This window comes from Convolutriloba macropyga, unplaced genomic scaffold (genome assembly GCF_964194025.1).
Source record: "Convolutriloba macropyga unplaced genomic scaffold, txConMacr16.3 SCAFFOLD_5233, whole genome shotgun sequence".
Taxonomy (NCBI): Eukaryota; Metazoa; Xenacoelomorpha; order Acoela; family Convolutidae; genus Convolutriloba; species Convolutriloba macropyga.
In genome coordinates, this window is record NW_027451728.1 from 3606 (window position 1) to 17697 (window position 14092).

The 14092-nt window shown below is 35.9% G+C and overlaps 1 protein-coding gene across 1 annotated transcript; it reads left to right on the plus strand.

Annotated features, from left to right (window-relative positions):
- The first annotated feature begins 321 nt into the window (after window positions 1–321).
- LOC142356925 (uncharacterized) lies at window positions 322–7657 on the plus strand. The gene is made up of 2 exons (XM_075408672.1): window positions 322–905; window positions 7253–7657. Exons 1-2 carry the CDS (start codon window positions 508–510, stop codon window positions 7644–7646), a joined length of 792 nt encoding a protein of 263 aa, XP_075264787.1. The 5' UTR covers window positions 322–507; the 3' UTR covers window positions 7647–7657.
- The last annotated feature ends 6435 nt before the right edge of the window (window positions 7658–14092 follow it).

The window sequence follows — 14092 nt, forward strand, 5'->3', positions numbered from 1 at the left end:
ATAAAATCTCCAATCCCAAAATTTGAAGAAGCTTTTCCCTTTTACGCCAGCATCAGGCTATAATCAAGATTTTGGCAAATTGAGTTCATAGTTGTGCATTAATTTGTTTTAATCAAGGAAGTATTTCACTTAAACTCGTGGGTCTCAAAAATTAATTAATATGATTCAACAATAATCTTCCATAACATAAAGAGCTGTTTTCATTGTAGTTTTAGTACTGCAACTTTTAAGTTATGGCACTTTTTTATAATACGGCAATATAAGAGCGGCTAAACCGCTAATTAGCAAAAAAGATAATGTTTTGCTTTTTGTACTAGGACCGGAAATGGGTTGGATTACAACTCGCTCCGCTCCTCTAAAAGACCCAACCAGCACCTCACTGTGAACCCACTCTCCAACAAATCATGCGCAGGATCCGACGACAACCCTCAGCCATTTATAACCAGCACTAAACTAGTAGTAACGCCCTCAACCAGTTATCAAGAATGCAACATCAAAGTCCCTGAGATGTCTCGCCTTAACCACACAAATCCGGATATCGACAGCGATCAAAGCTGGAAAACCCGGGGATACCGAAATTTGATCACGCTCAAAAATCACCTCACCTGTCATTTTACATCAACTGACAGTGACGAATTTGGTCCAGAAGATGGGCACAAACGAGCAATCACTCCGGCTCCGAGTTTGACGCCGAGTCCTCGACTCGGGAATCGGCCGAACAATATTGACGAGATGGAACCGACTGGACTCTTCGGAGTTGAGAAGGGTTCTCGAAGCGCTCGGCCGAATAGTGTGTTTATAAAGTCATCGGAATCGATGGTGAGTGATGCAAGCAGTACTCCAATTGGAACTTTGGATGGTCGGAGGAGGAAACGGTCGTCAGGAGACAAACATCGACCTTTGCAGTAAGTTAAAAACAGACTTAAATTTAATAGAACAAATGCGTCGAAAGCGCTGAACTTCTATGAATTCGTCACCTTTTCAACGCATATTATGCATGAATTCAGCGCTATTTCAACACTACGTAATTTCTTCAACCTCAGCTTTTAACATCAACCCATTTAGATGTGAAATATTAAATTCTGGCCACAATTCGTAACACAATCTTTCAAAACAAAACAAAACAAGGCGGGTCAGCAATGTGCGATGGCATATAAGATTCCGACCCCACCATCCACAATTTTGGCATAATTGTCTACCAAATAAGGAACAGATAGAGAAAATTATTTTTTGGGAATACCAAAAAACCCAAAAAAGCCCAAGTATTTTTCAAAAAAATTGTGTATGAACGATAAGATAGCCTCCAAAGCAAATAACTCAGTGGAGTAAAAATTGCAGCGTTAAATTGTTGTGATATGCCAATATTAAGAAAGCGAGTCAAGACGAACAGCAAAATCAAACAACAACAACAACAACTACAACAACAACAACAACAACAACAACAACAACAACAACAACAACAACAACAACAACAACAAACATTAATTACATCAAAAACTTTTAGTCCGTTTTAAAAAACAAAATTTAATAACAAAGTCAACATACCATCAGATGAACCTAAAGCTAAACTAAAATAACTTTTAAATAACCAGAAAAGATATGGACCAGTCCATAAGAAGGTTTGGTAAAAATTAGACAGAAAAGAACAAAAACAGTAAAGTTGAAAAATTCGCTTATTTTTTTAAAACAATTAACTTCAAGGTAATTAAAAGCATTAGATATCAAGTAAAAAATCGCAAAAGTTTACGATTACCAGTGCTTCTATAGAATGGCATTAGGACCTGCCCTTATTCAATTCTTTAAGCGGCTAAAAAGAACAACAAAAAAAACAACAAACAAAAATTCAATTGAAACATGCCAGAAAATGCTGTCAAAACCGTCAAGCCGTATTTCGGTATTCAAAATATATTCGTTTGCGCCCTCCTCAAACACCGATAACGTAGTATTTGGCCATTAGTGAGACTAGGTTACAAGTAGACAAAAAAGAGAAAAGGCAAAAGTATGTAATAATTTTGATTCTTTTTCGAAACAGAATTATATCCAAAGTCATGAAAAACGTTAATTAGAAAATGAAATATTTAAATAGGGTCGTTTTTATCCAAAAAAAATCTTTGAGACCTGCAATTATCCAGAATAATTCTTGCGTCTACAAAAAGAACGTCAAACATGACAAAAATCAAATTAATTTACTTTTTTTGTGAAAAACCGGTGTCGAAGTCAGCAAGGTCATAACGCATTTTTTTTAAAAAAAGATTTTGGGAGTCAATCCATTTTGACACCTTCCCTTGACACCCATAATGTCATATTTGACCTGTAATTAACGACATTATGTACCAAAAAGAAAAACAAAAGGAAAAAACTAAAGTTTTTTTATTTTTGGAAAACGATTGTTTTCAAAGTCATGAAAGCCATCAGCCATCTACTAATATCAGAATATCGGCTCATCTATTCCTTCATGAAAAGCCAGTGAAACCTATAACTCTACAGGAAATTTCATACAACTGAATTGACAAAGTAAAAATGACAGTTAAAGACAAATTTAAAAAATTCAATTAATTTCTCGAAGAAAGAAATGTCGAGGCCGTTAAAACGATAATTTATATCTTTGAAGATTTTAATATGTTCAGTTGCGTTTCATTTTTAACGCTAATAATGTGATATGGGAACTGTCAGTAATTGATAATGTGACTAGAAAACGTGAAAGAATGGCAAATTTCTAAAAACAAAAAAAATCAGAAATCTAGTTGTATCAAAGCCAGAAAACGATGACTTCAGGCTTTAAAATGCAATCGAGACTAAATTTTAAATCAGTAGAATGAAGAAGCATTCTTTCTTTGCTGACACTAAGCTGCAAGTTGAATAAACTAAGAAAAAAATGGAGTAAATGTTCATTAAGCCATTATTTATTTAAAAATCAATTATTTTTAAAAGTCGAAACGATCATAAACTTTCAAGTAAAAAGCCAAATGCATTAGCTTAGAGCTGCGTAGGAAGCCAATTGGACCTATCACTCCTTAGCTTTCATTTGATATGTTCTGTTCTTTATTATTAAAAAATTTCTTTTTTCAAAAGAAGACAGACTGATTGCAATCCGAATTCTTTTTGGATTGCAACAGCCCAAGAATGGACCAAAACTATCTCTGCTAATGCCTATTGTCAGTTAGGAACTATTGATTTTTGGAATGTTGTTGATATAGATAATTTGTTAGTTGAAAAACTCAAAAAAAAAATTTCTGCATTTTTGATAATAAACGAGTAAAGCTAGCAAAAAACGGCAAAGTTTTAATTACAGAGCGCTCTCAGCGGATTTTGAAGTAGGAATAGCCCCCCTCTGGGTCTACAAAGATTATTTTAGTGTTGTTCGAGGGGTGTAGTGCCGGCAAATTTAACCAAAGTGGACTAAAGTGGCTTATTTCGTGATGTTTTTGATGAAAAAGGCTGAATTTTGAAATATTTTTCCAGAGTTTTTGACCAAAAAAATTAAATCAGATAATCAACAAGGCTTGTTTGTCTTGAAAAATAAAATCAACGACACTATTCTTAAAAATTTCAACAAATTTTAGCGAAATTGACGAAAATTTAGGCTTGTCGAAAATTGACGAAAATGTGAAAAAAAACAACGTGAATTCACTCTACTTTTCTCAGAAGTTTAAACCTCGATAACTCCCTGTAGAAATTGAAAATTGAAAAAATCTTTTTAACTCCATATTCCACGCTGGACGAGTTTTTTAATGAAACCAGTCTCAACTCTCTACGATGAATATATCGATCGGCGAAAATTGACTGAACAAAAAAGACTCAGTTGAATATATAGTTCCTCCCCCATCAAGAGGGGTCGGAACAATTATCCTGAGCACTCTTTGCCCCTTTTTCACGACTTTCTGTTTAATTTCGGCAAAAAACACTTGAGACGAAAAATTGACAATGTTTTATGTCCTCTAGTTTTATATTATCGCATCGATATTCATAAATGTTGAAACAAATTTATTTTTTGACTAAAATTTTTATTTCAGAGAAAAAAACGATAAAAATTGACCAGGGGAAAAATTCAAATATTTTTGGCTAACATGTCAGTTCATCCTGTTTTCGTACTTTTGTTCTTATGAATTTCAATTTCTCAGTTTTTTTAAAATTTCTGTCTTGTTTAAACTGCAGTACTTTTTTGCCTTCTATGGTACTGAAGAACTGAGCAGTTATCTCCTTTTTCAATATTTTACATCTAATCCAGTGAAACGACTTAGGCGTATATTTTTTAATATGTACAATTTTCATTGAGAGCAAATTTTAAATGAGTACAAATTTTTATTCTTGTCCATACTAGCCTTTAAACTTTTTTCTAGTGAGAAATTTCTTTAATTGAAGAAACCAGGATTTCACAGACCATAAGATTTTTTTAAAAAATCAGCTGCATATTTTATCCACAAAAGGCACAAACTCAAATTCGTTTTTCTATAGTTTTCTGAGTTGATATTTTAAAAACTTTTTCTAACTTCTTCATAGTTTCATGGATTCAAAAACCCCATTCATTGAAATAAAATTAGATTCCAAAACGAAACAAATGGAACTACAGGTAGTAACAAACTGAGACAATTGATTGCTTCTGTAGCAGAACCACATTCAAATTTCTTCTCTAAAATTTATACTGACCAATATAATGAGTATTTTTTCCTTTCGTTCATTCAGAATGCCTCTTTAAAAAACCGGAATTTCAATTTCCAATTTTTTTTCAATTAAATTTTAGCCTTTTTTTACATGAACCAACAAAATACATTAGTTGATGCGCTCCTATTATTTGTTCTTTCTCTGATTCCTGATTTATTTATTTTTCTACGATTTAATAAGAACTTCATTAAAATGTGAAGAATTCTATTATGGGAAGCCGGTGTAAAACTGGGCCTCTTTTGGAATTAAAATATGATATCAGCAGTTTCCAGGTCATTTATGAAAAGCTCTGAAATTCACAAAATTTTGAAAAAAAATGTTAACCAAAAAAACTCTGACGAAACCTTCCTCTGTCAGCAACCCTCCTCTATTTTTAACGGTAAAATCAGTAACACTGATGTTGACATTTTTACTAAATTTTGGGAAAAATGACAAATATTTGGTAGAAAAACACCAAAAAAGTGAATAAGGTCAACGGAAATTGGACCACTATTCACAAAATTTATACAATGATATTTACTTGGAAAAAAAACAAACAAAAATTCAAATAAAAAGAAATATTTAAAAAGTCTTAGCTGGACAGGCTTTTTAATGATACCACTCACAACACTCTACGATAGGCCAAAATTGACTGAGCAGAAAAACCATTTAAAAGTATATTTCTTCCCCATTAATATGTGGGCAGAACAATTATTAAACGACTAAGAAAACTGAATGCCGAGTTGTTGTAGAGATTTCTGATAATTTTTGTCAAGAATTGTGGCATTGCTGTATTCATTCATCTCATGAATAGGTGTTTAACAATATTTCAACAATTTTGTCAAAATATATCAGAAACAAAATGCTTTTCTTTCGTTCAAGTTTTCATTTTTTTGTTTAAACTTTGCAGGGAAAAAATAAAAACTGTTTTTTAATTTAAAAATTTAAAAGCCTAAAAATTAACAATTTGAACTTTTACCCAAAAAATTTGAAAAAAATAGGTTTTTTAATAATATTTTTCACACAAAAACTAGCTTACGAACATTTTTTCTGTACTAGAACAAGTTTTTTGAAAACAGAAGACTTCAGGCAATTTAAATTTCACAAAATAGGAATAACCGAAATTCAAAATGTATCAGTAAAAGCAAAAGAATGTTTTTTTTTCTACCGCTTAAAGTTGTGTTCCAAGCAACTCTTTGTATTGTATGTAATTTAGCCAATTCAGTTATCTCAAAGCTGAGGAGACGTTAAAAAAAGGTTTAATGAAATAACAAACAAACGAACAAAGTTTGTGAAAAAATTTAATGAAATAACAAACAAACGAACAAAGTTTGTGAAAAAGTTTGTGTTCTTTATATTGTCACAGATGATGATTCAAAGAAATCTCTTTTAGTATAATATAAAACAGAACACCTTAAGAGTTCACAAATCGCCAGGTTCAACAACTTAATACAAATGTTGATACTTTTTCTGACATGAGCTGATCTTTTCTGGTCTGTGAGCTTTTTACCGACTTTTTTGAAACTGAAAACTTTATTGATTGTGGAAATTTCTCAATTAAAGTTGAGGAGTTTTTTCGGAAATTGAAAAAAAAAACATTTTTCAGTTGGCTTAAAAAATTATTCAATCATTCTGTTTCCTTAAAATATTCGAATGAGTAAAATATGCAGCCTTTTTCTTTTTTACAGTTGACATAGAAATTTATTAGACTTTTCGGTTTCTTAAAAATATTTAATTGAGTGAAAGAGCCAAAACACAAGCTTTGCAGTATGTATTTGTGTGTGTTTGTGTGTGTTCGCAGGATCAATTGGACTCCAATGTTAATTTTCCAAAATTTTAGCCATTTTGTGAGTGATGGGACATGGGGTGCAGCAAATATATTGAAATCGGCTGCAAAATCTTACAATTTTCTAGATTCACTAATTGCAGAAAAAAAGTGTTTTAAATTATCAGGTATGGGTAAGTTGTTCAGAACGCTGTCTCTCATCAATGTTTCATAGTTAATTGTCTATCCAGCCTCATTGCTGATGTACTATTACTTTGTCATAATTTCCTAACCGTATAATAAGCCTTTTACTAACTGAAACTGGTAGAAAAAACTGATTAATGTAGCTTAAAAGAGTTGATGAATGGTAAATAAAGTTACGAAAATTGGTTCTATACTTTTTCCTCCTGATTAATTTAACCATATTTTAACGTCATATTTTCACTCCTATATCATTTTACCCAACAAATTTTTCACCCCATAACCTTCCTCATACCCCGTAGAGTAACTTTATTGGTCAACCTGGCACTGATAGGGGTGAAAAAGAGAGACACAGTAGACACCGATTGATTTTGGTATTAGAGCAGCAAATAAAGGAATTTTAAGTTAGAATAAAATTTAGCAAAACTTCATCAAACTAAAAGATGCGCGAAAAATCTATGAATTTCCTATTACATCCCGCACCAGCGTAGTGGTCAGATAACCTATAGCCCCCCCCCCCCCTCATGGTATTTCTACAATAATGGGGGGCTATAATTTCCTTGGGGGGGGGGCTATAATGGGAAAGACCCAAAAATCTCTTTATTCTGACTAATAAAGATAAAAATATTTTTTTGTTTATTTCAGATTTGACAAATCGGGAAGCTATGCTATCTCCGGAATGTGCAAAAAGCGAGGCGGCGCTAGCGGGGATCGAAAGGCCGCTCGAGTCCTGAGCCTGATAGCTGCAGCTTTCATTCTTACATGGACGCCTTACAATGTTCTAGTAATCTTGCAAGCATTTGGGCTAAACGTCACCCCTTTTGTGTGGACATTTTTCTACTGGCTATGCTACATAAATTCAACTTTGAACCCAATTTGCTACGGGGTTGCAAACGAGACCTTCAGAAAGACATTTGTGTCCATTTTAAGATGCAAAAAGACTCGAACAAAGTATAATGTTGTTTTAACACCTGTTAAGACTTCAAACCACGTCTGTGTTAAAAAACAGACCTCAAGTGCAAAAAATACTTCTACATAAATGTTTCGGAACCCCCCCCCCCCCCCCCTTCGCCACCCACTTAACCCCTCAGAACTGATATTTTACACCTTTATTATGGTATGTAGAAATTATAACAGTTTTACATTTCTTAAACAGGTCACTTCTTAACAGGCCGTACAAACCGTTATCAGCAACGAAAACAACCAATAGTTTTTGGCACTTGGCAATGAAAAAAGTTTGTTCACATGTGGTGTGGGGGGGGGGGTCAGAATTTGTTTACAATAGATTACTAACAGACGGATACTTTGAATGGTATATTTCTATAATATAACTGCATTTATCTTTTCTATTTTAATCGAGTATCAATTGCAACATGTGTGCCAATTTCTTTTCGTCTGCTCTTTAGAATTAATTGATAAAGGAAGTTACGTAATACTCCATGGCTGTAGACCAATTTTTTCTTACTGTAATGCTTTCATGCGTCGGATGCGCACTTCAAAGTTCAAAGAAACCTAAAAAGAGCTTGTTCCTTTTGATGAAAAAAACCTACCCCTAAAACGTCCCCCCCCCCAAAAAAAAACCTGAATGAAGCCGTTGTTGGCCCCTATAGTAAACTTTGACTGTTTTCTGATTACTTTTTAAAATTCTATTGTTGTTAATTGTTATAGCAAAAAAACAACCATAAACACTGCCACACGCAGTAGGCAGTTCAAATTGGCTTGGCTAGCGCGAAAAAAACTTATCCACATTGAAAAGGATACAAATCCGTTTTTAAAACACATTCGGTCGCTTTATTGCTCCTAAGCTACAACAGAAAATCTTGAACTCATAAATTTTCAATAATGAAAAACGACCATTTCGCCAACCTGTTGAGTAAATGCATAGCTTATCTGCAAAACTAATTCCTGTGTTGCTGATTTTGGAATAAGACAGCTTAGAACACGATTCTTAGCTGGGATTAGAAACTTCTAAAGACAAAATCTACGCTGACAAACCAGCGAACAATCGGTCGATTAGAAACCAATGCTCGCCGAATTAGCTCCGTGATTTTGAGATTCTAGAATATTAGGCGTCAATGAATTTCGACTCCTCTTGACCAGAATAATGCTAGCGAGTACAAGAATTACACAAAACCAAGATAAAATGTGATGGTTTCAATGAAACATCAAGAAACTTAGAAGTTTTATTAAAGTTTCAAAGAACGAAAGAAGAACTTACCTGACGAACTTTATTGTTGTGTCGATAAGTAATGGCTACAAAACTAAACTCAATTCTAATTTTGTTTTGGCGCTATCATTATCTTATTGACCTATCAATCATATGTCAGAAGTAAATTCTCCCACCAACAGAAACCTGATTCTAACATCCACTGACCTCCAACTAATGAACTCGATTGTACCCAAGCCATATATGATTCTCATGAAATGTTGATGAAAATGGAATATCACCTCCGGGATTCGGAGTTAAGATCTATTCACATGCCAATCATGTAAAATGTTTTTAGCTAATCTAAATTTTCTCTGTATATTTTCGCATAGATAACCACTATAAATACAAGCTAATTTTTGTATATTTTCAGATCAAAATTTAATTCAAAATTCAACTTATTGAATTCTTTGACCCGTGTTATCGACCACGACAATGGTGTCCAGACCAGCTACAGACAGACAAATTTCGGATCTACAGAATGCAGAATCAGCTACTGCGTGGATTATGTCTTTTGTGGCGAAATGTCGCGCAGAGAAGAAAGAGGACAAGGTCAACACCGATGGTACTCTACAGGACCTACAGGTAACCAATCTCTTTCTTAGTATGTGCGGGCAAGATGCAATCATTAAACTTAGGAGCTTAATGAATCCTAGGAATTTGATAGACACTCCGTATAAAGACATCAGATTGGCGATTCAAAACTATATTTCTCCTAAAGAGAGAGTAGTAACGGCAGAAAGGGCTAAATTTCTGTCCGTTATACAAGGTGTAGGGAGTCAGACGACGACTTCCTAGCACGTCTTGGAGAAGAAGCACGCTATTGTGACTTCGAAAAATTGAAAACAGCGGCCAACCCCGAAGAGGAGTTGGTAAAAATAAAGTTTATCTCAGGTTTGAGGGACCCTGAAGCAAAACTTAGACTACTAGACGTTATTAAAGCAAAACCAGAAATGTGGGTTACTGAAATGACCGAGAGCTTACAGTTCAGAAGTCAAGCAATGGCTTTTGCAAGTTCTTCATCAGGTAATAAGCCCTTTACGGTGAAAGAAGAAGTTGGGTTCAACTTCAAAAAGACCTTTCGAAAACAAAATGAAAAAATTACGGCTAATAGAAACAGCAACATGTGCACTAGGTGTGGAGGTAAGCCACACTCTAGTAGACCTTGTCCAGCGCTATGTAAGAAATGCAACACCTGTGAAAAAGTGGGACACTTCTCAAAAATGTGTAGAAGCAAACCCCAACCAAATTCAGGTAAGTACAATAAACAGAATAACTTTTGCGAAGAAGAAAATGTTTCTTCAGAGCAAGCATCTCCAGCATCTGAGATGGGAATGTTTTATACTAAAGAACAAATCTTAAGCATGTCTGTGACATGGGAATACATCTCAATAAATAACTGCAAAGTAAAAATGCAGGTAGACACAGGTGCAGATAGCACAGTGATATCATCAAAAATATGGACTGAGCTTGTTAAACCTCAGTTGGATGGTAAGATAAGACATCGTGAAGCTTATGATGGTCATCAATTAACGCTTCTGGGATCACTTACTTGTGACGTTGAGTGGAACGGAAGCAGGCTCACTCAAAAACAACTTGCAGTTGTGCAGTCTGATAAAGAATTCGGACTACTTAGTAGAGACCTTCTACCCAAGCACGGCGTGAACAACATAACAGCCGAGCACCTACCTGCTTTGAAGGGTTACAAAGCTCATGTGAAGTTGATACCAGGAACACAGCCAATGTTCTGCAAAGCCAGAAAAATACCTCTACCTCTTCAAGACAAGGTCACAGAGAAGCTGGAACAAATGGTCAGACAAGGCATCCTTGAACCGGTACAGCCAGGAGGAGTCACTAATGCATCTCCAGTGGTGTGGCAGAGAAAGAAGAGCGGAGAACTGAGACTTTGCGTGGACTTGAAAGTGCACATCAATGGAAAGGTCATGGATGAGGACTACCCAATACCAGACATGGAGACGATCTTCCATAACCTACATGGGGCCTCATACTTTGGCGAAATTGACCTCTCAGATGCCTACTATCAAATTGAACTTGACGAAGAAGCAAAAGATATATGCACAATCAACACATCTCAGGGACTGTTCAAGATGTGCCGACTACCTCAGGGATTGAAAAACTCTTCTTCAATCTTCCAGAATTGTATAGAATCAACACTCAAAGGAATCAAAGGTGTTGTGATCTTTCAAGACGATGTGTTGGTGTATGGAACCACCAAGGAGCAGTTCGGCAAGAGAATGCTTGCAGTCAAGAGTCGACTACGTGAGAAAAATTTTACTATTAATGAGAAAAAATCTAACTCAAAACCAGTCGATAGCGTTAGCTTTTTGGGATACTCCATTTCAAAGGAGGGAATAGCACCAGATCCCAATCATTTTGAAAAAATAAAAAATGCAAAAGCACCAACTAACAATAAACAACTCGAATCGTTTGTTGGGCTAGCTATTTTTTACGGAAGAATGATTCCTGATTTTGCAACAAAAATGCTACCCTTAAATAACATGAGAAATAGCGATTTCTCATGGGGCAAAATGCAACAAAAAGCCTTTGCAGACATAAAAAATGAATTATGTGCTAACTCACTAGTACAGCCGTATAGTCTACAAAAAGAAGCAACAGTTACTACTGACGCCTCTGAAAAAGCCATTGGCGGGGTTCTTTCTCAAGAAGGACAACCAGTCATATATGTATCGAGAAAATTGACTCCAGCGGAGCAAAACTACTCGAACATAGAGCGGGAAGCACTGGCAATTGTCTTTGTGGTCACAAGATTGAAGCAATTCCTTCTTGGAAGACGATTTACCCTACAGACTGACCACGAACCACTCAAATATCTCTTTGCACCAGACGAGGAGATCCCGAAGACAGCATCAGCGAGAATCACAAGATGGGCAATAGCTCTAATGGGCTTCGACTATGAGTTGAAGTACACACCAGGGGAACAGATACCCCATGCAGATGCTTTGAGCAGAATGGATTTTGACGAAGACGAATCCGACAACGATCGCGTGTGCTTCGCAATCAATAATATCTACTTCGCTCAGAGTGAATTGGTGACCCAAGCAGAAATCAAAACTGAACTTGGAACAAACAGACTCTTCCGGGACATAATGAAACGAATCAAAAGCGGCAATTGGAAACAATGTTCAGAAGCGGAAAAAGGATTCGAACAACAGAAAGATGCACTTACTTTACATAATGTAATCATCTTCAGAGGTGTTGTTCCTTTCATTCCACCCAAACTACGACACTTGGTTTTGGCGAAAGCGCATGAGACACATCCCGGAAAGAATGCAACTGAGGCATCAGTCAGAATGATAGCTTGGTGGCCTGGCATTACCCAAGACGTTCAACCCTTTGTTAGTAAATGTAAGAATTGTCAATTGAACAGGCCTAGCCTGGGAAAAACAGTCTCTACGTGGCCAGAAGCCGACGTTTGGGAACGGCTCCACATGGACTGGGGTTATGTTAAGGACCAAGGCAATATATTAGTAATTGTTGACGCGGGTTCTGGTTGGATAGAAGCCTTCCCCGCGGGAAATAGAACATCAGAAACAATTAAAATATATCTTAGTCAAATCTTTGCAAGATTCGAAATACCAAAAACATTAGTTTCTGATAATGGTCCTGAATTTGTAAGTGGTGACCTTAAACAGTGGTGTGAATCACTGGGAATTAAGAAAATAGAATCACCCGTCTATCATCCAAGAGCTAATGGACTAGCTGAAAGAGCAGTTCAGACAGTGAAGCGGGCACTTCAAGCGTGGTGTCCCAACCTTAATGTGTCATTTGGAGCATTCCTGCAAAGGGCACTGATGACACATCGCAACACTTCAAAGACGAGGAGCAAAACTCCAGTTGAACTCTTGTTGGGACGCAGAGTGAGACTACCAGCAATAGCAGATTTCGACTTGTGCGAACCCATTCTATTCAAGGCCAACGAAAACACAAAGACAGTTCCTGCTACCTTCATCATCAGGAAGGGCTTGAACACATCTTTCATACAGCCCGAAAACTCAGCACGGACTATTCTAATGAGCGAAAACCAAATTGCGAGACTAGACGAGGACAATGTGAAAACTGAACCAGCAGTGGAGGAGACCATATCTCAATCAGAACCACAACCTCAGATCACAGATGTGGGACCTTCACATCTAGATGAAGCTTCTGCAGCCACATCTTCTGCAGAGCACCAACAACCCGAAACCTCAGAGCCTTCACGAACATCAACCAGGAACAGAAAACAACCTGACAGATTTGGAGAACCTATACCCACAAACTTGCTTAAAAAAGGAGGGAGGATGTGATGGTTTCAATGAAATATCAAGAAACTTATAGAAGTTTTATTAAAGTTTCAAAGAACGAAAGAAGAACTTACCTGACGAACTTTATTGTTGTGTCGATAAGTAATGGCTACAAAACTAAACTCAATTCTAATTTTGTTTTGGCGCTATCATTATCTTATTGACCTATCAATCATATGTCAGAAGTAAATTCTCCCACCAACAGAAACCTGATTCTAACATCCACTGACCTCCAACTAATGAACTCGATTGTACCCAAGCCATATATGATTCTCATGAAATGTTGATGAAAATAGAATATCACCTCCGGGATTCGGAGTTAAGATCTACTCACATGCCAATCATGTAAAATGTTGTTAGCTAATCTAAATTTTCTCTGTATATTTTCGCATAGATAACCACTATAAATACAAGCTAATTTTTGTATATTTTCAGATCTAAATTTAATTTAAAATTCAACTTATTGAATTCTTTGACCCGCGTTATCGACCACGACACTAATTCCTGTGTTGCTGAGTTTGGAATAAGACAGCTTATAACACGATTCTTAGCTATGGGATTAGAAACCTCTAAAGACAAAATCTACAATGACAAACCAGCGAACAATCGGTCGGTTAGAAACCAATGCTCGCCGAATTAGCTCCGTGATTTTGAGAGTCTAGAATATTAGGCGTCAATGAATTTCGACTCCTCCTGACCAGAATAATGCTAGCGAGTACAAGAAATACACAAAACCAAGATAAAAAGGCAAAACTGAAATCTTGTAATTCAATGTGACAAAAAAAATTGTTATGCAAGCATTATGCAGACAAAAGCTGACAAAAAAAACCAGAAGATAATTAACTCGTAAAAACTCAACAGTGAGGTCCTAAAAATTTTGTATCAATATGCGACGTTACAACATATTACTCATAGCTGCCCAGGTCTAGGCCTCCACTTAAGAAAAACCGTGCTTGA